General features: G+C 40.5%; 1 protein-coding gene across 1 annotated transcript; it reads right to left on the reverse strand.

Annotated features, from left to right (window-relative positions):
* Window positions 1-1809: 1809 nt before the first annotated feature.
* sema3ab (sema domain, immunoglobulin domain (Ig), short basic domain, secreted, (semaphorin) 3Ab) lies at window positions 1810-24808 on the reverse strand. The gene is made up of 17 exons (XM_086162997.1): window positions 24053-24808; window positions 17201-17361; window positions 16734-16796; window positions 14120-14239; window positions 13156-13246; window positions 12272-12391; window positions 12024-12166; window positions 10607-10721; window positions 10457-10526; window positions 10200-10344; window positions 9900-10119; window positions 9697-9788; window positions 9561-9602; window positions 8644-8801; window positions 7066-7133; window positions 6838-6983; window positions 1810-4404 (listed from the first exon to the last, which is right to left on the reverse strand). Exons 1-17 carry the CDS (start codon window positions 24168-24170, stop codon window positions 3853-3855), a joined length of 2424 nt encoding a protein of 807 aa, XP_086019123.1. The 5' UTR covers window positions 24171-24808; the 3' UTR covers window positions 1810-3852.
* Window positions 24809-26278: the final 1470 nt, after the last annotated feature.

Here is a 26278-nt window from a genome sequence, read left to right on the forward strand (position 1 = left end):
AAGCACTAACAATCTGTGCATGTGTTGTGCATGTGTAAGTACATATCTTCAGATAACCCTACAGCACCCAGCGAGGTATCAGCCCAGTATTGTCACTGGAGTAAAACAAATGACTCCATCACCGCTCCATTTAAAATGTTTTGCAAGCCCCCTAATGGGAGGGGGACTCGTCTGATGCCTTTTTCTTTAAGCTGCAAGAAAAAGCTGCAAGTTGAAGATAGAAAAAAAAAAAAATCCCACATTGTGCAATGTAAACAATAGCTCTTACATATTTACTTTGATTCCATCCTGTTTATTCCTGATCAACTTCATTTTCACCACTTTCTTTTCAATTCAGATAATGTTTATAGTCTTTCAAAAAAAGAAATAGATCATTCAATATAACGTGAACGGGCGTTTTGACTGACATCTTGAGTTTTATAACCTGGAGGAAACATGCTCTATCTATATTGAGTGCACTCTTCATCAAATACAATATTTTTAACAAGAAATGTAATTGCTCTCCATCAGTCATGTGTCAGATTTTCCACTGAATGAAGTGTTCCTTTTTTTAAAACGCTTTGGCAAAATCCCATTCATTCCTCCGTGGATTTTACTTGGAAGCTGGAACTCCTTTTTTCCATTGGTGGTGTTGGACCTTGGAACTATAATAATATTGTAGGGGAAAGGAAAGGGAGCCCAGAGTCACCAGAGGGCAGTCTTGCTCCGTTTTCCGAAACCCAAGTGACAGACTGCCGTGAATAACACAGAGGAAGTGTTACTTGAAATGACCGAGCAGATTTCTTACAGACTCATACACTTATGTTGAGTTGGTGAGTTTTAAATCAATCCGCTATTGACATCCACCCTCCGGCTTCACGATATTCAGATTATCTTGAAAAGTCTCTTTCTGGAAGGATAACACCGCTCTCCCAGTTATCACTATGACAAATGAAGCCCTCCCACCTTTCAATCATTTAAAAGAATTCAGCCCTAAACCGCAACCTTCCGTAGCAGCAGTTGCACGGGCCATAGGGGTTTGGTTCAAAGTCCACTTGAAATATGCGCTGACTGGCTTTTGAACAAAGAAAAAGGTGACTAAAATTGTGAGCAGACATACTATTGAGAAGTCAGTGTGAAATCTGCTTTAAATTTCTTCTCAGAGACCACTACATTCATACCAAAGTATAGCTCTTTGTCAATATTTTATTGAAAATCACATGGAAAATATAAAGTCACTTTTTTCCCCATGTAAAGATGATCATTTGGTTTTATATTAGTACCACCTGATACCAGAAATCTAGCACGGTTAACGGTCGTCTCGGGAGTTTTTGTTTTCCTGTGGTTTTATTGTTTTGTTGCTGAGTATAAACATAATGTTACATGTATGTAAAACAGATGAGCTGAAAACTTTAGAAGACCTTATGTTACTTCCATTATTTCTGACCAAATTAGCTCATTATTTATGATTAAAAGTCATTCATTTGCTGCTTTACTGTCTGTTTATTGACGTATGAAATCCACCGATCGAAAAAAACATGATTTTTTTTAAACGTGTGTCTGAGTGTTTTCTTTTGTTTTCCAGACGTATAATCTGTATTATCCCAGCTATGTTTTTATATCAGTGTACAGCACTGATGAAAATTACAGAAGTAACTCTGTAAAAAAAAGTTGCATTGCTTTTGACAGATTTTTTTGATGAATGTGGGAGTAAACACAGCAAGGTACTCCAGAATCTAAGCTGATAATCTATGTAAATGTTTTTCATTTCACTCAGCGCATGCTTTTGACGGGACATAATTAAAAGTAGATTTAATGAAAACCAGCACGTTATGAAGAAACATTTATTAGATCAGCAGAATACATCATCATCATCATGCCAAAAAGCAGCAGCAGTACTTTATTTCCTCACTTTCACCATATGTCCAAGTCTGATGCTGTAAGGAACCAGATACTCTCTCTTCATAATGATGATCTTATCATTAGCCCGTCATTATTAAATGTTCCACGCCAAAGGTGTCCAACTTGTAAAGTTACCAAAAATATTTTTCCAAGAACGATGAAAGCCGATCGTCAACTTCCTCTGGTTTTGATTACACAGATACACGAAGCTCGTGAACACGCAACGGACAATGTCGTCTGACCTACTGATGTGTTGCAAAGCTCCATGGACGCCGTTGCCCTTTGTGTTGGGACTATTGCGTGTGACTGTTTGAAGACACAATGAAATCTCGATGAAAGTTGACCTTGTCATTTTTTTTTTTTTGGAATACCTACCTCAGGAGTTATTAATTAGATACTTTAGAATTATAGGAGAAAATGTATTTACAACTTTGAAATAGTTAATATAGTAACAGTGACAACATCAGACTAGGATATCATTGCTATAGCAAAACAGGAACACTACAATAGTATTCTCATGCACTAGTACACAGTGTCATACTTATCAAACATGGAACGTAGCATTTAAATGTACATGTTCACAGCTACTTTAGTCGGTGTGTGTGTGTGTGTGTGTGTGTGTGCGTGTGTGTGTGTGTGTGTGTGCACTATATAATAACAGCTATGTCACAGACCTAGAGATTTTACATTACATGCTGTAAGATAGTTGCACCGGGCTGTGAAGAAGTGATCATTCTGGAAGCAAAAAAAACAGTTTGGATACTCTTATTGCTCAGTGCATTTGCTATGTAATGTGTATATTATTTACATTACATATACCGGATTTGAAGTGACTCATTGCTATTCCCACTTGTATTAAAGTATTTGTGTTAATACATCGATTTAAAAGATTAGTTCTATTCATCGGGAAATTGAATCCATCGTGAGAAATGACTGAAAAGTCATTATTTTGGGGAAATAAAAAGACACGCATTAGGAAATATCACAATGCACATAATTATATATCAATAAATACACATATTGTGGAAACAAAAACTTTAGAGGCAAAATGAAATGAACATGGAGTAACTCATGACAGTTTATGCACTGAGATGATGCAGTTGGTAGACGTTGTGACAGTCAGCCTTATGACCACACTGGAGGGAAAAATATCACGTGAAAAAGATACAAAACAGAAAAATAAAACCTTTCTTTGTGAAGCTTATCTATGGCGTAGACACACAGTCGCGTACGAAATCTCCCTGTTTAACAACTCTTCTCAACATTTTCTTAAAAACACTTGTGTCATGAGGAATAACAAAACTGGAAGGCATTCCCTTTTGTATGAGATGTCTCAGAATTCAGTATTTATACAGCTACATCCTTATATTGTTGACAAATGGTCAGTGTGGCACCCAGTTTGTGCAGTTCTTGGGCATTTTTGTTTTTCTCTAAAGAATCCAAATATTCCATCTCGAGCTTTCCGTGTGCCTAACTTATTTTGTGCTAATATTTCGTGTACAATAATCCACTTTATGTTCAGTTGATAACATCCCTCTCTTTTTTCACACTGACAAAGATTAGGATTCTATGAGACAATGCCAAGCACACAACTATCCCCACATCGAGTCAGTCGTAATTATAGGGCGGCTTAAGATTTTTCAGTTTTTTTTTGTGCTGTTTTACACTGTCCTTAGGCAGTTTTCAGGCCACGGAGGCCGGCTGAGATAATACGCTCCGTTGTGATACAGCATCTTGCTTCCTGCAGTCCTCTTTACTGATGTAAACTGTAAACATGGCTGCCCACGCACAGAACTCACCAGTCGGACGATCTGGGTGCTAATACAGTTTTTTGTTTTTTTTTCTCTATCCGGTCAGGGAAGAAGAAGTCCGTCCGTCAGTTTGAAGGGTAAGGAGGAGTAAGTTAATCTGGGGTACTGAATGGATATTGGCTGCATTTCCGTTTGGAGAGTTTAGGTCAGAACTTGGAGGTCACACGCTGCGGGGCGCTCTCTCCACTTCGTGGGTCCTACGGTTCCGTCCTTTCTGCTTCTCTTGCAGGTGTTTCCACTTTGCTGCCAGACCTTGGGCATGCATTTGGCTGCGATTGTTCACTAGAACCCTCTGATGTTGCTGCTGCTGCTGCTGCTGCTGCTGCTGCTGCTGCTGTACTTGCTGCACCAGCTGAGTTTTCTGTTTCTTGTGCTTTTTCTCTTTCTTCCAAACCTGCTCACAAAACTCGTCCACACTATTCAGAGTCGGGTGGTTGACCAATGACAGGAAGTCTCTGTACCACAACTTCTGATTAGATGTTTCTCGAGGTAAGGAAAAGTCCTGGACGGGGGTACTAGCAGTCGCCTCGGCATCATGATGTAGCAAATCCTCGAGGCGCTCAGTATCAATGACCTCTAAAGTCACCTTCAGAACTGTTTGCATGAAGCCATGTTCCACTGCCTGGCACAGGTAGATGCCAGAATCCCTCTTGTCAAGTGTGCGAATTAAGAGCCCCTGCTCTGTGCGAATCAAACGTTCCTCTGATTTGATCTATAGGAGGAGAAAATTGGCAGATAGTGTGAAGAGCAGAATGAAAAATCCACATGATAAAAAAGAAAACATTATTTTAGTTTGAAATCCAACAACAGATGGGTGCAATAATTGTTGCTGATCGTCATTTCTTCTTGAGTAAAAAAAAAAAAATCTTTGTGTTCTTGGCCTTTTTTCTCTTGTTGTGTCCTCTCCCCTGCAGGTTAGGGATTGTTAATGCAGTTGTGCAGCTGCACACCCGTTTCCTATCTCCCTCATCACCAGATCCGTCGTATTAAAACTCCCCGCGTCCGAGTCCTCAGCGCCGGATCATGTTTGACCTCTGCGTCATTCTGTCTCCTGTCTCTCTGTACAGGAAAGCCAAGTTTGCCTACACCCATCCCTAATCTGCACTACCCCTTTGATGCTTGACCTTTTCCTGACTGACCTGCGCTACGTTGCCGGGGCCTGTTCTGTTCCCCTGGTGATTCATGCCCTCCTCCCTTTGAAACTCAGCCAATCATCTTGTCAAAACAGTCACCGTAGCCTGATGCCTTCACAAGGCCTCCTTCCCGGTCCATACAGAGGATGCGGCTCGGTCATCCAAATGACCCCCAGCTGAGCACCAGCACCGGCATGGAGGCCAGCTTCTGTTTCTACCGAGGACAAACGGACACTCCTGGTGGGGATGTTTGTTGAGGTCAGGGGTAAAAGGCACATCAGTGCCCCAGAGAATTACTGGGGATCCTAACTTCTTCCTACTTTCCCCTCCGGATGCATCTCACTGTTTTGTTGGTCTTAACTTACAACACTTCTCACGCCCGGCAGTCTCAAAACACTACATTAAATGTGCAAAGCAGGCCAACGGAAATTATTTGGGGTTCAGTGTTTTGCCTGAGTACATTTCAGCTCTCAGACAGAAGGAGATGTGAATAAATCCGCCAATCTCCTAATTTGGGGGACGACCGCTCTAGTAAATAAGGACTAGCGGCCTTTAAGACACGAACGAACGCTCATTTGGAGTATCCGGTCATTCCTTTTGGGCTCAAAAATGCCCCCACTGTTTTCCAGTGATTTTTTTTTTTTAAAACATGTTGAACTGATTTGTCTTTGTCTATTTGGACAGCATTCTTTTTTTTTTTTTCTAAAAATGAAAAAGGGACCTCACCAATTTGCCTAGTGCTTCAGAGACATTTAGAAAATAAGCCGCGTTAAAGCAGGGAACTGTGAATTTCATGTTTCCCCAGTAAGTTTTCGGTTTCGTCATCGAGACGGAACGGCTTAAAACGGTTCGGATGTTAGCAGAGCGGCTGACTCCGATCTAAAAACGACAAAATTGTCAAAGTTTAGCCGCTTTCTACTGCAGGTTTCTTAGGAGTTTCAGTACAGTCGCTGCACCTCTGACTAAGCTAACCTCTAATACAGTCCCTTTCAGCTGGACTCAGGAGGCAGCGACTTTCATTAGGCTTGAACAACTATTTAATTCGACCCCTGTTCTCTCACAGCCCAACCCTGCATTCAATTCCTAGTAGAGAAAGATGTCTGCTGATAAAGGGGGTGGGAGAAGCTCTTTCTAATTCTCCCCGATAGACCACAAACTTTGACCAATGTCTTCTTCTTCAGACGATTCATCCCGGCTGAGTGAAGCTATCACTTCATCAACTGGTGAACCGCTGGCTCCGGTCCTAGTCTTGCAGGAAAAGAGACACTGGCTGGAGTGTTAAAAACCTTTTGTGGTATGGACACGTCATAAAAATCTTTTATTTATGCTCAGCTAAGAGATTGAACTCTTGGCAGCCTTGCTAAGCTCCTTCAGGGATGCTTCAACTTTTTCTTCACCTACCGCTCTGGCTCTAAGAAGAAGAGACCAGATGCACCGTCACGCAAATCCGCTCCTGATATAGAGGCTTCAGAGGCCGAGACCTTTCTGCCTTCATGCAGTATGATTTGACCCTCTACACGGGATGTGGAGACTTTTTAATCCAGGAGGCCCCACAAACCAAACCAGATCCAGAAACAGCTCTTCAACCCGCCTATTTGTTCGGGACTCGGGTCCTTCGGTGTGGTCACGCCACAAAGTTGACGTGTCGCCCAGGTTATCATCATACTCTTGGTTTCCTGCTCCGACGCTACTGGTGGCACACTATGGCCCGAGAATTTACAATTCAGTTCCGCTGCAGTTATGTCCCCATTCATGGTTGCTGTGGGATACAACTCGCCCCCCCCAGGGTCACTCCCCCCTCCTCCCTGTGAACCGTCAACTAATCTGCATGATGGATCCAGCGGACTAACCCTTTGCTCTACAATGGCCTTGCGAAAAAAAAAAAAAAAAAAAACAGATTCTTAAAGCATTTCGGTCGACAGGTTACAAAGTTCCCTCAGTCATTAAGTCATCTGCGCTGCTTTGAGATTTTATTAGAATAAAATGAATGTGACAAACAGATAAGTGCTAACCTCTTGTTTGTGGTCATCCATTGAGCGTTGGTACTGCCAGTATGTCATCGCTCTCTGGGACTTTGGGCTACATTCAAGGAAAGTGCTGCTGTTCTCCACGCCGTACACAATTTTATCAAAGAGAGTTTTCTGCCCGCTCAGTTCATCTAGGCAAAAAAAACAAAAAACAATTTCTCAGTTGAATGTGACAAGATTACTGACACGCCGCATTCTAGTCTGCATATTTACCTTGGTGTTGCAAATCTGAGCACTGAGTGAGTGGGTCTCCGTTCCTGATATCTTGTCTCCTTGTTCTCCTGCAGAAACGGCAAATAATTTCAAGTCAAGCAGGCCCCTTTTCACATTTATCTTTTATATCAAGAGAGCTCTTGCGCTGTGCGTGTGTGTGTAGGTGTGAATCTTAATGCGGTTTGAATGTTCGGCGGTAATGGAGGCCACCTCGACTGGGTAAACTGTAACTGCAGACGGCTTACAGACTCATAAAATAACTTTAATTACAGGGTATATGACAGAGGAACTCCAACCTAATCAACAACAGCAGCCTCTATGGGAAGCAGATCTTGCAGATTTCGAACCGTGTTAAACATAACTCTTTAGATATTTGGTGGAAACAATAACGGAACACACTTATGGAGACCCCACGGAAAACTGCTAAATTTCAAGCCCGGTTTTAGTTCGGTATCGGGGTTTTTGTGATTTGATGTGAGAATTTATTCCGGTTGCCTCCTTTTTTTTTGTTCGTGTAGGATTCTGGAGTGCAACTAATAGCGGCAACCTGCAGCTCGCTTTCAAATCAATACACCCAATGGAGCGATGAGTGGGAGGTTGTGCAGCAAGCACACAAGTAAACAGACTGCGTGATCAGTGCACGGCTACTGCCAAACCTCTAACGCCTGTTTCACCCCTGGCTCACCAAGAAAATCATAAAACACCACTGACGTTAGTTTCATGTACTAGCTTTCTGGCAGAAACGTGACCTGATATTTTTGGTGGTTTCTGGCAAACTGAAAATGATTTCACAGCTTCCAACTACAGTCTGGCTGTGTCCTTAGCTTTCGCATGAAACCCAGATCTAGGTTTCCCTCATTAAGGCCTGGATTAAAAAAAAAAAGAAGGTCATTTTTCAACAAGATTGATTTCTGCATGTACCATAAATGTACTTTATATAGATCATTTCAAAAATAGATAAAGGGAATGTAGCCTTTTCTCTAGATTGTCCTCATGTTTTGTAGCCGCAGGTATATTTTGGGATGCTCTTCGAGACAGATATTTAGAACAAGCTCAGCAAAAAGCTCTTATGCCGCAAAGAAGTTGGAGGAAGTCAGTGCACCCTTGGAAATCGACCAGCTGTAGCGGGCGCTCCTCCCAGCGCCGCGGGGTGAAAACATGCTCTACCGACAACACTGATAACATTCATAATGTTCAGCACATTGACTAGCGCGCTATTCCAAAATAAGTACGGGACAATATTCACCTTAAAATGATTAATATTACATTGCTTATTAAATATGTAACTTGTAATTTGTGCGACAAATGGTTGACTGTGACGAAAGTTACAGAGGTTGTTGAAGTGTAACAAAGAAGTCGTCTTTTTTATGTTTCAATGTCGGGTTTATTCTCTCAAACATATTACTTAGTTTTGTTCTAAATAGTTGGGCTGGAAATCCTTTTGAAAAAGCGTTGCCAGGAAAATTCTAGGCAAAGAGCAAATTGCCTACGACTTTCTATGACTGCGTGTGTGCCAACATTTCCATTTAGTGTTACACACATGGACACATGCATGTAGTTGCAGCGCTTCTTAAATACCGCTTAGCCATGGGGAAGTATCTGGAGCACTCAACACCATCCCAAGCGCAGTACGGATCCCTGGCCAGGCAGCATTCAGCACAGGCTTTCCCATAAACCTCACACCGATGCAATGGCATCTGGGAAACGCCGATGTCTGATCCGAGGTATAATTGTTGCTGTAAAAGACGGGTAAAAAGAAATGGTTTTAGGGAGGCGGACGGAGAAAGATCTTAACTGCGGGATGAGTTATTGTCTAACAAGCAAAGGCAACCACATGTTGTGCTATCAGGCTTTTCTCAACACAAACAACAAATGCTTTCATTGTATTTCATTAAATATGTATTTCATTAAACGCAACAAAAGCAGACAGGCGGGAATGACCTTCAGCTCGATGTCCATCTGTGCACTATCTGTCGTAAAAAGGCCGATGTAAAATTACCCTGAACAATCCAAAAATTGAAATCCTGAAAGTATTGCCGCTGTGAATTATAACTATACAGTGAGAAAAAACTGAGCAAATTCAAAAGTGATAGAATATTTAAAGTAACTATCCAGTGCTTTTACAACAGGTAAGGATTTTTCATTCATGGCCTCTGATAACTAAACCCAGTCTGATGTTTTGGTTTTATATTTCCAAAAATATTTAAAAATCCTTACTTTGTAACATTGGCACACGAATCAAAAGTTGATTTTTGTAAATACATCGACAGTAACTTCCCTGTTCATATTAATCAAAGAAAAAAAACACATGCAAGCCATTTTAAGCTTTTAAGGAAAAATCTAACCATCAAAATTTAAGATAATGAAAAACATACAGTGCTGTTGGCTGAATCCAAACTTTTTTCATGCAGCATACATTGTTTATTGGACTTATGTCAAGGGAACTTAGTCTAATCTCTCTGCCCTTTGCTGATACTATTCATCACGCTAATTACCTGTTTAGTTGAAAGTTCCATCACTGTTATTGCTGTTGGCTTCTGTAATAAAATAACAGGATAAAATTAAAAAAAAACCCTAAGGATTACCGCACCCACCTGGAGAAGTAATACAAGTGATGAGAGAAGGACTTACTCTGAAGACGGTCATTTCCTCCAGCAGGACTTCTTCCAGCTCATGCCAGGAGCCTCTAGGAATGGAGACCACTTTCAGAATCGTCCCCTTATCTAGCAAACAATAATACACATTTCTATCGTTAATACATGGAAGTGCGCTCTTTGTATCGGTGTGAATTAAGCGTTTCACTTTAGTTGCAAATTTCTGACGATTATTCGTACCCGTCCCAATGAACATGACATCATACAGCCCATCTTCTGCTTCAACTTTATCTACCACGATTTGCGTGAACTGATAGTCCACATCTGTCTTCACTATTATTGGTCCATGATTAATCGGATAGATGGGGTTGAACATGGCCGGGTGGCTTCTGGCAAAAGTCACAACTTCATCGGGCAGGTCTTTGGTTGTGTCGAAACCTCCAAATGTCTTGCTGGGACACTGTGGATGGAATGTGGAATTATTCCAACATATTTGCTGGAAAAGTCTTTTTTTTTAGTTCCTTTAAAAGTCGAACTCACTGTGCCTGGCCTCGGGTAAGGAACGCGTCCCTGGAAGGGTACCCACTGATAGTTGGGTCCGTCTCTATGAGCGTAGGGACCCAGAAACACCCTCCTGATGTCCGCCATGCTATACATACACACAGCCGAGCCTCTGAAGATGTTGCTGGTGCAGAAAAAACATCGCAAACGAAGGAAATTGAAAAATAATTGCGCCAAAGGTTTCGAGGCTTCATTAAGGGTCTGGTTATAAGCCATTCGAAAGCCATCCGCAGTACCTGGACGTGGTAAACACAGCATAGATAACGGGGTTCTTTGGATCCTTTGTGCTCATAACAAAAACATCCTCTGAAACCCAAAGAAAAGGTTTATTAGACACACCCGTTTTTAAAGGGAGCAGCAGAACAACGCAAGAATCCGTTACTCACGTAGCTCATCAAAATGTGTGTCAATCCCATTGCTGCCGGGCACGGAGCAAATAAGTCGAGCCTTTAAGAAGGTGGTCCACTTATTTACCAGACTTCTGTGACCTCCCATATCATTCTGTCAGAAAGGTCAAAAGGTCAGATTTCATTCTAGCTTCATGGCAGAGGGAAGGACAGAAAAGCTTTCCAGCATTTGCAACATGGGCTTTTTCATTCTGCATCCATCCTCATTAGAAAACACCTAAAGTATTTTTTTCACTGAAGCTAAGATTCTCACTAACGTAATCACGATATGCCTGTTTCACCGTAATATAGGATCAAAAATAAAGCAAATTCATTTCCAACCCTTCCAATGTCATGCTGCTCACAGTATTCATGGGTTACTGAGAATACCAAGACTATTTGCAGGTGTAACATCAAAAGATACATGTCTTGCATTTTAGATAAAATAATATTTAATCTCGCATATAAGTTGTACTTTGTTGAAGCTTTCTTTTTTCTTGATCTTACGAGTTGTACATCACTGTGGTGGTGATTTCTTTGCACAATGATCGTGTTGTGTTTTGACCTTTTTTCAGACTATTTCTTTTTCACATATTCACACATTCCATCGAGTAAATTTAAATTTAACACAGGCGCAGATTATTTAGAAGACTCACATTTCATTAAGGCAGGCTGATTATTAAGGAGCGCAGGATGAGTTTTATATTCTTTATTTAGAAAGGAAACAAACTACCCCTGCGAGTGTGTCTTGAACTAGGTGTGTTTTAAATAACTCCTCAGCACCATTGTTGTTAGATAACATAGCGTAGAAACACACAAAAAAAATCTATTCGGTGATAATTTATGGCAGAAAAATTATAACGGGTCCATTACCCGGTACCACATATTGCACAATAAATGGCTTGTGCTGTGTTTAGCATAACAGATTCCTGAGATTCTGGGCAATCACGCTGTTAAGCGGGATAAGCCGTTAAATGGGAAGTTGTAGCGGGGCATCGCTCATCTTGGTGGGTTTTCCCCCCTAAACATATGAATAGGATTTGAAATGTTAACTCTGATCCAGTAACACTGATTTAGCATAATGATCCTCAGGGGCTGGAGGGTGCAGCGAGCCCGATCACCAGCACCGGTCCCTGGCATTAGCATAACAGCCGTATTGTCTCTTCAGCTCTGGTGACATTTAACATTTCTGTCAGGTTCCTGTCTTCTGAGCTGATTGAATTGTGCACAACAGAGCTAACGCATGAACCAATATAATCATATATAACCGCCCCTGAAAGCTTTCATTATAAAAGCCACTCAGACACCCATCAAGGGTTTCACATAATGTAGTGTGTTCATGTTTCTGTGCGTGCATGTGTTTCGACCCCTGTGAGTGGATTGTCTTGAACACGCGGGCGAATAAATGAACGCGTACTTTACAAAGCTGGCCGATGCGAGCGTGCGTGGCTTTCCCGGCATGCTCTCCGTCGATAGCGTTTTCTCTGAAGAACAAGTAAATTTTATCGTCCTCCGGGTTATCGCTCTCTGGAATCAGATGGACACCTACGAACCGGGGATCTGCGGCACACATTAACACATTTATTTCATGTCCGTACAAATTTGCTAACAAGTCATATTTCTGTTTTTTTTTTATTTTTTTTTTTTATAAAACCGTGGCCTTACCGTTTAGCCAGCGGGAATCATGCTGTTCTGTCCTGATTGGATGATGTTTTCCCAGAGTACGGAAAATAGCAAAGTCTCGCCCCATGAAGTCAGCTGACGTTCCGGCATATAGTTCTCCATCTGCGGGCAGAATGTTTATTTAATGTTATCAACACCGGACGAGACAAACATCTGCTGTGATCGCTTCCCCACGATGCAGACGTAAGTTCCTGAGCGATTAGCACGGGAGCTCAACTGCACAGGTAGAAATGGTGTCCAACGACAACACAAAGTGAGTGACAGGAGGGGCGTTTGGATGTTGAAAGTGACATTAAAATGGTGATGTGGGGTCTGGGAGTTGGATGAATGCATGGAGGAACAGATAGGGAGGGACAGCGGTATGAGACGGGGCTGTGCATAACACTTCTGGTAGGAGAGGACAATGAGAGAGGAGCGCAGATGAGGAGCGATGGGCTGGAAAATGGCCATCTGTTATGGTAAAGGTTGTGATATAACAGAATGTGACTGGCATTAATTGGTGTTGGGCAGTAAAGTAATGCTCAGAGTTCTGTCTTTTTTAAAAAAAAAAAAAAAAAAAATGTGGCCAAAAGTTGTTTGTTAATTGAAAAGTAAAGCGGCAGCTGTTAACACACACCCGGGAATTGAAGGACGTAAAGTCAAACTGAAATAGAGTTTACAATTTTGCCAATGAGGAGTTCAGAGCGTAAACACACACCACAAAGTATATCCATTTGAAATAAATGACAGGGCTACCGCTTACTTTACACCTTTTATACGTAGCAAAATGAAAGAGGAAAGCTGTGCTTGCTTTTCACGTTCCCGTGTTTTGTATGATGTTTTTGTCCACGTAAAAGCAGCACCGGAGTTTCCAGTCTGTCACTTACCAATAAGCATGGAAGCAGTGAGCAGCTTTGGATCGTACGGACTTTTTCCTCTGCCGTTTTCTGTATGAGGCTCCAATCTGAAAATACTGTCCTATACAAAATAAATGGAAAGTCACTCACAAAGATGTGAACTGTAATGTGGGGACACTAAAAGTTTTGTTTACAGATTTGTATCATTTTTTTAATTCAGCAGATATACATTATTCTAGGTCATTTTTTTTTTCCATTTTGGTATACATTTTCTTCCAAAAGTAATAAAAAAAAAAAAAAAAATAGAAAAAGAAAATAAACAAATCCAAACAATCAAAGTGTTGAAATATTAAACTTGCAGCAGTTTTGAACATTTTGTATATAAATGACATTGCTGTTTGATCCAGCTAGTGTTGGTTTGATCACAATTGTTAAGTCTGATTTTCATTTGCAAAAAAATGTAATTAAAATCTTAAATAATCTAGCGGTCTTGCTTTGAACCACGTTTCCGCTAGATAAAAAAAGAGTCTGAAAAGAATATAAACTAATAAATATGAATAAGTAATTAAAGAAAAATTGTCAGAGAACACACAAATGTTCTTTTCCTCTAATTGTTTATAAATAACTGTAGAACTGAAGGGAACAACACATTTACAAGTTTTTCTCAGTGACACTTGAAAGAGATGACAGTAATTTCCTTCTCTCTCTCACACACACACACACACACACACACACACACTCACACTCAATCATGCAAAGTGGTTCCATATTAGTGTGATGAACGGCAAATTCTACTGAAACCCAATGTTTGATTTTCCACTTCATTTTGCTGAATGAAACAATTTTTAAAGACTTAGCAAAGCTTTTATTCATGCAGAGGAGCAGACATGGAAATCCACATTGATTTCATACAGCTTATTCAGACAACTTTAAGAAAAATCTATTTTATCAGGCACTATGTTGTTAAATATATGATATAATTTGTTGACTCTACCTCTGGTTTCTTGCCCACCTCCAGGTAGGCACACACAGGATGGAAGGCTCCTGTCCCACACACATACAGATGAGTCTGGTTAAATGGTTGCAGCACCTTAATGATGTTGGCACACTCCCTCTGATGAGACAAAGATAAAGAATAAATATATCGCTCACATTTTGAGTAGTTTTTTTCATTGCGATGAAAAAAATGAGTTCACGGTTGTAGTCCTCTCAGAATGACTATGGTTGCAGTTCAGTTCATCAGTTTAAGATGTCACCGCCGTCTACAGAGTGCAGCTCGTATTGTTTTCACCTTGTAAATATGTATGGCTTTACGACAAAGTTTGCTCCCCAAAGTACTTACCATTGCTAAAATGATCACAGCGGGGGTTTAAATTACTTTTACATGTGCATATATATATACATATACATATATAAATACTGTATGTGGTACATGCTTAAGTGCCAACACTGTGTAAGGTACACTCGATAACATTTATAACGGACAATGGACTACAGATGGAAATTAGCTATGAGCTATAATCTGGTATAAACATCTCTGCCTCTGTGCTTCATGTATTTGTACACTGTCCTAATAAACTTCTAAACTAACAAATATGGTAATAGTGTTAAAGATGCTATCAGAAGAGCACTGCAAGGCTAGCTAAGGGGCTATCTTCTCCCAAGTCCTCTGAGAATAACAATATCCCTGATGTTCATTTTAGTCATAAACGTTTACAAGTTGGCAGTGAAGATCGAAATCAAGACAACGATTTATGCTGTCCAGTCTCCGTGTGCTGGATATTGAAGTCTTAATACAAGAATGACCGCCAAAGAGTAGTTAATAATGTCCCGGCCAATCCATTTTACTGTGATCTGCAGGATAAACAAACAGATCCCTCAAAGAGGAAAACCTTATACGTGTTTGTAGACACATCTGTGCACAACTGACCGAACTCTTTTGTATTTCCTCTGAGAAAAGACGCGTGATATAGTACATCACAACTCTGCTGACTAATAATTCTCAGAATAATTTCGTGGCCTGATTTAGCATAATCATCCAAGATCATGTCCTATTTTTTCATCTTCCACAGTGCAGCACTTCACAAATCTAGTTCACAACAAATCACTAGCATGCATCCCCAGTATTGTTATGTATCCAGAATTGATGCCAGAAAACTACAGCATGAAGTTAGACTGCAGGAACAAGTCAGCAAAAGTGTACGATTATTAGACCAAAAACAAAAACTAAAGTATAATAAAACATGTTGTAATACATAATATATTGTATCAATGCAACAAGAATTTAGGTTATTCAGTGATTCAATAATGTTGATATTCTAACATATATAAAGCTTAATCTCAAAATTATTTAATACACAATACCACATGAAAGTGTGTGTGTGTGTGTGTGTGTGTTTGAGTGTGTATGCATGGCTCAAGCGCCATATGGCACGTCAATTACCGTGTGTTCTTGCAGCACGTGCCTCAGCAGACCTGACCTCAAATTAAAAGTGACTGTGTCATCACATATTAACAAGAAAAAAAAAAGAATAATGACACATAATATGCATGACTAAGTTAATCTGAATTTACTGGGTCATCGGCCGGCTCGGTTTAGTTGAAGAGGTGTTTGTTTTTTTGGATCTGTTACAATTAATATCCCGGCTGAACATTCAGATTATAAGTTCAAAAAAATTGGCAAATCATTATTTGTAGAAGGATCTCACTGTCTTACAACACCTGTATTTGGATGGAAACCTTAAAGAGCGAAATACGTGCACTCACAATTCAACGGAGAGCATCAGCAAATTCACACTTCATCCATTCCCTGCCTCGCTTTAATTCTCAACTGCCTCTGATTCTATGAGGGATAAATAATCCCTCGGGGAACTATTCATCTATGCCATAATGTTTACAGAAAACACATAAAGGATTTCATGGCCTTTCATTAATACAAAGGAATTGAAGGGCAGAAGAGCTTCCCTTGGACAATGCCCAAGCTGTGAATTGCTGCACAAACAGCTTTGCCCGTGATTTCACGTTCCAGTCCATTGGCTAATCGGCGCTATTCAAGGCAGGATTCATCGTGCGCTCTGTGAGGGGTAGAGACAACCTTTCAGTGTGTTTTCAACGTGTTTCATGACGCATTACGAGCTATTCTTAAACTTTAACAAGCCCGGGACATGGGATTGTAACAGCTGAATATCCCAGCTTTTATCAGCTTCATATTTAACAAAATTCCAATCAGAAGACAAGCGAAACCCAAATCTTTAGATTTAAGCGGAGCGGAATTGATCGACGTCGGGAGATGATTCAACAGCACAAATTTAAATAATGGAAATTTACAATCGGTTATCATAGCGACACTAAATCCTGAGATCCCTGAGAGTGTGACGGTCTTTTTTTTTAAGCCTGGTTTAATACCACTAGATTTGCCCTAAAGCATGCCGATTCCCTCAGCTTGACACGTTCAAACTGAGTTCCCAGGAGCTGGGCAAGTGATTCAGGTCAAACGATGATCCCAGCGCAGGCTGTAAGATTGGCAGCATGTGGTCCGTATGTCAGATAACATACGTCAGCGCGCAGAGAAAATAAATACCATGGATACGTGCGGATGATTCTATTACCGAGAGATCTTTTCCCGCCCACTTGCATTCATCTCTTCTGTTGGGCGAAGGTGGCCAGGGGATCTGCAACACACACATTGCTATTCAACAAGGACAGATAGAAAAGAATCAATTCTACAGAAGCGCTCAACAGAGCTGTACCTTTGTGTGTGCATGTGTGAGGGGACTGAAGGGGTCGCAATGTGATTTGTTATCCATTTTGTTTCAGTTTACTCCATTATTTATCCAGGTGAGTGGAGGGTAGCTAACATGCCTGGCACACCATGTGATAGCATGTGACAGCACAGATTTAAAATATTAATGAGGCATTTTTTTTCTGTAGAAACAGGAAAAAAGAGTACGGAAAAAAGAATAGCTTCCGATTGACACTCGAGAAGGAGATTCGTCGAATTTTTTTGGATGCGATAGATGTATAAAAAAATGAAAAGGACAAAACGAGAAGGCCAGAAACCAAACAGAAGTTGAACCTGTGCAAAATCTTTGCTGATATTGAGAAGGTTGAAGGAGAAGATGTGGTCCTTGGCTCCCACCACAAGTCTTCCCTTCTCCTCATCCAACAGGAAAGTGTGGTAAGAAGAGCTGTTGGCCAGCCCTTCAAACGTCACAAGGTTGTTAGACTCCAGCATTTCTGCAGGGAAAAGCGGAATGGACACAGCATGATTACCTTGAAAAATGGCACTCTGTAAGTGTGGGTGGCATGAAAACCGATACAGGTAGATGTTTATTTCAAATGGTTTATGTTATGTCAAATGGCTGTATTGAAGAAACAGTATTACTTTCAATACCGGGGTCGACCACGACTCAAGAAATACTCCTGACTCTTGGATGCGCTGAATACATCAGAACAGAAAAGGTTTTTCTGCTTACTTCTCTAGCAGAGCTGAACGTAACCTTGGATCTAAGTGTAACTAAATGATTTCAGGACTATAAATTGTATATCAGAGCCAGGCAAGATGGCTGATAGTAAAGGATAACTGCCAAGCAAATCTGGTCTGAGCAGGTGATGCCAGCAAATGAGAGCCAACGATGGGAAAAAACGATTAAACTGTCTGCAGGAAGTGACCTTGACCGGAGCAGCCGAGCAGACATCGTTATTATCACACTGGAAAAATAGGAGGAATATATTATTTCGTATAATTTTTCGAATGTTCCACCGTTTCAACTGCACAATTTCTCTGAACCACAGCAACTATCTGAGGGTTGGACTAACTTTTTTCTTGTGTAATGTCAGGCTATGCCGGCTATGGGGTGTTCACCATGGAACGTTCAAAACTGTAACAACCTTATAACAGTAACATCATGATGAGACACCTTTGTGTAGCACACACACACATGCAAACACACACACATGCAAACACGCACACACAAACGCAAGCATTATCCGTGATCGCTCCCTCTTACATTTTGTTCTCACCCACAAACGGTAACCACACAGCGACCCCCCCCCCCCCCCCCCGCGCCCACCGCCACCCATTGACCACCCACACAAATGGGTGGAAAATCACGCACGAAAAACAGTTTCTTTGGAGCTCCCTCTCTCTCTCTCTCTCTCTCTCTCTCTCTCTCTCTTTTTCTGAAAGTAAATACCAAGAATGCTCATGAATGTTTTAGCAGGGAGAATTTCCCTTCTTCAAAGTGTGTCAGAACTCGAGAGAGTGAGAAGACAAGCTCAAGCAAAGCCAGTTGGAGAGAAACAAACATATCAGAGGAGGCAAGGCGTTGACCTTTGTCCGTGTAATTCTACTGAGATATTTAAAACAGGGAAAAATGGGTTAGGATTTTTTTTTTTTTTTTTTTGACAGTGGGACAGGAGTATGTCATTCTCATATTGTTTATTTGTTTTTTTGCTATGTTTTCAAATCCAGTTAAAAGAAATTTTACACACACACACAAACACACCCACGCACACATGATAGGGCAGAGAATATTATGTGCTACAATTAAAATGACATAATTATTTTAAAAAGAAAAAATTGAAAATGTTATTTAGATAATAGTATGGGGACAAAATATAAAATGAAAGTTAATAAAGGCGAAAAAAAAAAAAACAGGATTTAATAACTGGTTAAATGTCAAAAAAGAGGCTTTTCAAGCGTAAACATAATAAAAAAAGAAAGCGTGATAATTATGTGTCCCCCTCGATTAAAAACAAATAAAAGATAAACAAAACTGACCTATTTTCTCAGGAATATAGGTGGATGGTTGCGTCATTCACATGTACACGTAAAGCAAAAGATGGTCCGACTTGATGTCTGCATTGTTGTGCACATTGAAAAACTCGCTTTTTTTTTTTGTTTCTCGCTGCCGATGAGACGAGACTTAAACGTTCTGAACTCCGGGCATGGAGTGATCCCAGCCCTCAGATACTATGACTACACACTCCGAAATTCTTCTGAGAACTTGACAAATAAACATGATTTTCACAGGGATTTGAAAGCATTTTAGCTCATAAAGGACCAATTTAATGCAATGTAAGCTATTTAGACAAAGGATAGACTTGGTTTAAAATTCAAAACCTATTCTAAGCGTATGATACTATTTTTATGTCTGGAGTTACTTACTCTCAATTAAAATGAAAATGTATTTTATTTACCAGGTCACCAAACATGGTGTTTTCATGTACTTATTAATTACTGACAGTGCTGTTCAACTTGGACTTTATTTTTTCACAATTTTTCTTTTTTTTTTTGGTATTTTTTAATATTAAATTCTGGTGTTTTTTTTTTTTTTTTGTGAATTACTAAGCACCACAAAACACAGCTCCCTCACCAAGAAAGGAAAGAAACTCAAGGACACAAAAAACTTGGTTTTGAAGTACTGCTCGGCACCGTCCAAAGCTGTGTCCCAGATTTATGTTCCTCTGTAGCCATGGTGATCAATCATTAGTGGATCCACTATAAGCCCTACTCTGACAGCACAATACGACCCGCCTGTTACCTCTGACCCTTTTTCACCTGTATTAAGACAATGCTTGTGAGTGAAGCAGCGAGACATATAGAGAAAGACGCAGAATACGTGTTCTACATTGCAGTATCCATGCTTTCCTTTCAACACGGAGCTATTAAATAACACACAGCTACGTCGTTTGGAAAACAAACACTATATAAAAAAATCCAACAACGCAGTTATACTCGCGGAATTAACCCCGGGATTACACAAACAGATTGTCTTATTTTGTACGGCCCGATATTGAAACCAAAGGAAACAAACACTTGCTTCGGGAATAATTCACCTGTTTCTATTCACAGCTAGACAAGCACGGGCACGATTTATTATTTCACGTGAAACTGAATCTATGAGTAAGGAGGGGGAGCATCACCGCATCCACCCACAATACAAATAAATTGGTCTCTGGTTTGTAAAGGCTGTCTTTGGGAGTAGTGTCCATGGCAACAGGCCATTCAGTAGAGACTACTGCTAAGTTACTAAAAGATAATCATTGAGAGACATACACTCTGTGGGCATTGTGTGTATCTCTGTGTGCGTGTATGTTTATGAAGTATTATACGAGGTGTGTTTTTGTAAAAGAAATGGGATGTTTCCAATCTATGACATGTGCCAAGGGTGTTTCCCCTCAGGTATCCGATTACTAACAGATTTGTAAATACAGACCTAAATAATGTTTGGATACCGTTCATTAAAAATGATAAAGATTTCAATTTAATGACGTTTAATGTTTAAATTGTGAATGATTTGAGTCTAGCACACACACACACACACACACACACACACACTTTTGTGGGGGTATTGGGTGGTATTAATTGATATTGAGATGGTATGGTGTATTAAATTAATTATGAAATTAAGAAGCATATAGAGAGACAGAGACAGGTGGATTGGAGGATCCTTGGCAGGTGTCACTTGCTGTATCTCCACATTTAACTCATTTTCTCTTTCGCTCAACAGCTTTTTAAGGCAGGCCTGAGGCCGCTCATGTAAACCAGCTGTTTTTATTGCTTACTTTCTCTTATTTCCTACAGGAACCAAGTAAGTAAAACAGCTTAACCAACTGTCCTTACTTACAAAACACTTTTTTTTGTCATCCTTTTCGCCCACACTTAGATACTTTGATACAATGAGATTGTGAGAGAGTGACAAGAAGGGAAAGGAAAATGGAAAGTGAAAGAAAAGAGAGGAAGAGAGAGAGAGAGAGAGAGAGATAAGAGGGGAGATGGAATGGATGCAAAGAATCAACAGTCCCATGTGAGACTGATAAAAATAAACTCTTTTACCCTACATTCCCTCTGTCTTTCTCTTTTTCTTTCTTAACTGGAGGGCATAGGGAGTTTTATCTAAGTGCTTCCTTAGGAAAAGCAGAAACACATCTAAACAATAACTTGTGTGGTGCTATACTGTATTTGTGAAAACAGATGCTTGGCCCCGGAACAGTCATTTCATTCAACGACTATGACTTTAACGTGTGGCGGATGGCACTGCCTGACAATGAGTTCATTAAACCTCACATTCAACCATGCCTGATGTAAGCAGCAAATATTTCAATGAACCAAGAATTTATATGTTTTTTTCGTCAAACTAAATTAAGCCAATAAAACATATCCAACAAGTTAAATATTCTGATTAAACGTAAAATAGATAAAGGAAAGTCTGGATACACAACGCTCATTACACACACACACACACACACACACACTTGTTAATTTTCCGCCACTTGTGAATTGTCTTGCAGCAAATAAACTTTGTGGTCAAAAGATATATGTATATAAATACTTATGAATACATACATACATACACACTTATATATTGCTTTCATTTGCAAGGCATGAGAGTGGGATTGGTATATATTGATGTCTTTACAGATACAGTATTATAATTATTATAAAAGATAGACTCAGTATTAATGTTGCCAAAATATCATCATATTAAATTCAACATTTGCAATTGTAAAAGGAAAGGACTTGCAAGGAAATGTCCATCATGTATTATAGAAAAAAAGGCACAAAACTATCAGAATTCCTGCAAATTCTGTGTCCCGTGAGTGTTGAAGATCACTTCCTGTGGCCATTAAAAGTCACTCAGGGTTTAAAAGCATGTAAACATAAACAATCCAACTAAGGGCTGAACATTAAGATGTTTATGAATAGCAAGACATAAAGATGCTACTTGATTCCAAATGTAGAATGTATTCAAAATAAACAGAAAAATGCAATGTAATTTTGTGATTGGTGAAATAATGGTTTTATTACTTTCTAGACTGAATTTAAAAAGCCATTACGGGTACAAATACAATTCCAGCCTGTAGTTCAGAATTAAAAAAAACGATTGCAACGTTGAAGATTCATGCCATTGTACTCGTGTGGCTGCTATGAATTAACAGCAATGAGTATTTTCTGTGCAAAACTCTGATTATTACCAATAGGGTAAGTAACAAGCTCCACTGCTATCTTTTATAATCAATAGCTCCCTGTTGCAATCATATAATTGATTTTTCATAAGAACGAAAGATGTGTAAAGACATACTGCCTTCTTTATTCGCATTGGTAGATTAATTCAGACTAAGACTGATTCTCCCACTATTTTTTTGTCACCTCAGGAGGTCATAGTTCTCTCACCTCAAGATCCCATGTGATAATAATTCACTTTATTTTTCCAATGCACTGGAAACTTTTCAAGATGTTTAGCATGGCAGCGGTCTTTAATTCACCACTGTGATTTCTTCTTTTCAATTGGTAAGTCTGATCCCAGTTCACCTATCGCAGGGGTAATAAATCATTTATGTGATGATATAAATGATTCATAATACAATAATCCCATGTCACTTGCCAAATGGAAAGTACAAAAAAAAAATATTGTGCGCTGAAATTCTCTAGTACTGTGTGGAAGAAAAAAAAAAAAATCATCAAGACTAAAATTGCGCTTTGTCCTTGACCTCAGCCAATAATGATGCCAGATATTATTCTCACCAGCCAAAATGCAAATGGAGTCTAATGGAAGTACTGAATTTCCAGACGGCAGCCAACCAGGCAGCCCAGGCTGCTACCTGGAGGTCTGACTTTGTTATAGAGATATCACTGCATGGGCGTGTTTTACCAAACTGACAGCATGTGGTTTTAACTGACTGATACGCTCACAGGTATCATTAGCTATCTACAGATGGCCATGCGACTCCAAGTATTTGTGTGTGGGTGTGTGAAAGTAAGTGTGTATTTTTTGGCGTGTGTGTGTGTGTGTGTGTGTGTGTGTGCGTGCGCTCATGCTTGTGTGTATAATTACGGATTTCCCAGTGCTGAGGGAGGAACATTTCACTTTGAGAAAGCCATCTGCTGAAACAGACCTGCACCATTCATCCTGAGTATAATTACCAATCACTAAAGAGCAGAGGGGAAAATGACATGCGAAAAAAAAAAAAAAAAAAGGAAATCGAGAGAGGGATAAATGAAGCTCAACTGCCAGGCAATCCGTGTCGGGCATCACTTTTCATTGCAAACCTGACACTGCAGTTGATCAAAACAGGGACAGTGAGACAGGAAGAGAGAATGAATCACAGGCTGACTTTTGTACATGAACAAATCTGCAGTTACAAAGTGAGGCGAGCGTTTTTCATTTGATTTGGAAGTAAAATACCGAATGTATCACAGTGAGTAAAGTTATTCCGATCGTTTGTTGTAATAATCGAATAGAAACCCCTTTATTCATCACATTCAGTTATGCATATAACACTAACATCGGTGAAATTTGAGCATTGCGTTTAACCCGTCACGCACGAACCCCGAGCGGAAAGACCAGCGCCAGGGGTTCGGTGATTTGCTCAACAACACCTTGACAGATTAGTAACAACCGGAAATCGAACCGGGAACGTTCAATTGCGGGGACGACCGATCTGACCCCCTGCTCCACACAGCCCCTATTATTCTAAATAGATAATTTACCCTTTTCACAGAAATGCTCTCATGAAGCTTTGTCCATCTCAGCTGCCTGCTCAGACAAGAACTTCCTTAGCACCTTTAGACAGGGCATCCAAAATTAATAAAATGTACATGTCACTTGCTCAATTGAATACGACTGTTTTTTTGACTGGTTACGATACATATGTTACCAGGAATAAATTATCTACAGCTGAAATATCAGAATTGATGTCGAAGCGTCTGGTAGACAAGGACAAATGTACGGGTTGTAGTTGCCCGAATTCAGTTTTTCTGTTTTTTTTTTTGGTGGCACGGCAGTCGGAGTTACAGCATCTTTGTGAATCGGTTTTGCGGTCAGGTGAAGAAGTAAGTCTCTTTTCTACTCTTGGCTTCCATCAAAGTGAAAGAGGTGAATCCTATAGTTTTAAATGACAATCACAAGAGCTTGGAACTCACCTTTATATGAGAGTTTTAGCCGGGGGGCGTTGTTCTTGTTCTTTTGGGCTCCACTACCTTCTGTCCTGCACAGGAACACCCCGAATAAAACCGCAACGCTGCCCCAGAGAGTGCCCATGGTCCCGAGGCAACAGAAGGCAGAGCAGCACTTTCTGTGTACGCCTCCAGTGCAATGTTAAAGATACTGGATGTCAGTCAAAGATCTGATCGAGCAGAGGAATGGCTTTTAGAGGAAATATTTCTGTCGTCGAAGAAATATATCTGTCGTCCTGTGATGCTAGTGGATTTGTCCGGACTGCCTCTGAGTGGGTCTTGTCCCTTGCCAAATCAAAAAAAAAACAACTCTTTCTTTGCCAGAGGTGGAAAGCCGGTCCAAAGCCACGGGAGGCAGAACCTGCAAGACGGGCTGGGTATTATGGGTCAACGTCACAGCGAGAGAGCTTTTTCCACAACAGCGAGCGGAAGCTTAACTTAAACAAACTAAGCTATGAGGAGCAGCAAGGTCATGGTATAACTGCCATACTTTCTTGTCTTGGCACAGAGCATGCAGCTCCATTTAGCTCACCATCCACATTCTATCTTGGTATCTAGTACCTGTATCAGAAAGGGAAAAAAAAAGTGGTCCAGTTTTGTTTCTGCTGTTAATCCACACTGCTTGCCTGTACAATCTGTGTTGACTCTCTCTCTCACTCTTTCTACTTTACACTCCTCTGGACTGGTTTAGCTCCACTCAGCGCAGCTCTGCTCTGTCCCCACAGCATAAGGCACACAGAGCAACTGAGAACAGCTGAGGCAGACAACATAGTCGGAGGGAGAGAGAGAGAGAGAGAGAGAGAGAGAGAGAGAGAGGAGGGATGAGAAAAAAGTGCGGTGTAGGCAGGAGGAAGGGTGAGAGAGAGCATGAAAAGTGTGAGAGAAAGAAAACTGAAAACGCTGGCAGAGGTTAGGGTTAGGCGGGAGGTTAGAACAAGTATGAAAACCGAAAGAAAACGCAGGACGGCAAAAGCAGACGATACAGTGGAAATTCAAGCTGAGCCGACCGCATGGCCCGGTCTGTTTCAAAACCCTTGCAAGAGTTGTCAATTTTTATAGTCATTCAATAACGAGACATTTCATAATGATTTGCTTATTTTGGTGTAATGCAAACAAGAGGGTCAGCGTTTCCAGCGAGCCGTGCGGCGGCAGATGTCGGATGTCGAACGGTCCTATCTGCCGGGATCTAAACGTACGATCGCACGAATGCAGAGAGACTTCAACAGTTGCGTGTCGTTTTCTGGCATCTTTGCAAAGTAAACTCCATTTTACCTGGAACTGATGGATTAGAGTTGAGCTTGATGCGGCGCTCTTGGAGTTCATGCTTTATACGGATCTATCCGGACGATAGACGAGTATGTCTTGTCGGTACCATCTGTCCGGTGATGGCGCCACTTATGTTGCAACAATCACATGCGTGTGGAGGAAAATCACTACAATGAGTTTTCCCTGGGTTTGATTTAATTTCCAATTTTATGCTCATAAAGGTTAAAGGTTGATAACTACTATTTGGTTGGACATAAACAACCTTTACATAAGAAAGTAAGTGTGATCCAGTTGAAGAAGTTATTCAAAGTGCAAGGCTATACAAGGTTTAAAGTCGTACAAACTTAATGCTTTTGCAGGGAAATGACTGAAAATCCTACACATCCTATCAAGTGTTAAAAGAAACTGCATGGCCACTCCGCCACAGTCCAAAAGGTGAGTTTCTCAGTCTTTTCTCTCCGGCCACTCTAAAGAGATGTCAATCTCATTCTAAACAGCAGACCCTTAGTTAGCTGATTCCTTCTTGTGGTGAATGATAATGACTTTAGCGGCTACGGGGTGGTGAGGACCTCGACCAGGCTTAATCTATGCGAATAAAGAGCCATCAGACAGTAGGAGGAGAGCTGAACTAATCCTGTGGAGAGTAGATGGGCCCCACAGTTATGCTAATGTGAATTGGCGCTCTGAAAACCTCAGAGACAACACTGATAACTGTAGGAAACAAGTGTCACGCCACAGTCTCTGCTTCTCAAACAAATTTCAATTGGGTGCTATAACAGAAAGCTTATTTTCCATTTGACATGGGATTTGGAGTGTTGATATAACAAGACTTTTTTTTTTTTTTTTTTTCCAGGAACCACAAAACGCAGAACTTCCTAACTGAAGCAGGAAAGAGCGGTCGAAGTAAAATTGCTTATTAATGGCCCA

Source organism: Fistularia commersonii, chromosome 17, assembly GCF_037954325.1.
Source record: "Fistularia commersonii isolate RoL2024-O1a breed Wild chromosome 17, RoL_Fcom_v1.0, whole genome shotgun sequence".
In the NCBI taxonomy this organism is placed as follows: Eukaryota; Metazoa; Chordata; class Actinopteri; order Syngnathiformes; family Fistulariidae; genus Fistularia; species Fistularia commersonii.

Coding starts and splice junctions, on each gene's coding strand:
- sema3ab (XM_086162997.1), bottom strand. CDS start 24,170: ATGGGCACTCTCTGGGGCAGCGTTGCGGTTTTATTCGGGGTGTTCCTG. Junction 16,797..17,200: donor TCAGCAAAGATTTTGCACAG/GTTCAACTTCTG, acceptor TGTGTGTTGCAG/ATCCCCTGGCCACCTTCGCC. Junction 14,240..16,733: donor GGGCGGGAAAAGATCTCTCG/GTAATAGAATCA, acceptor TTGTCTCATCAG/AGGGAGTGTGCCAACATCAT.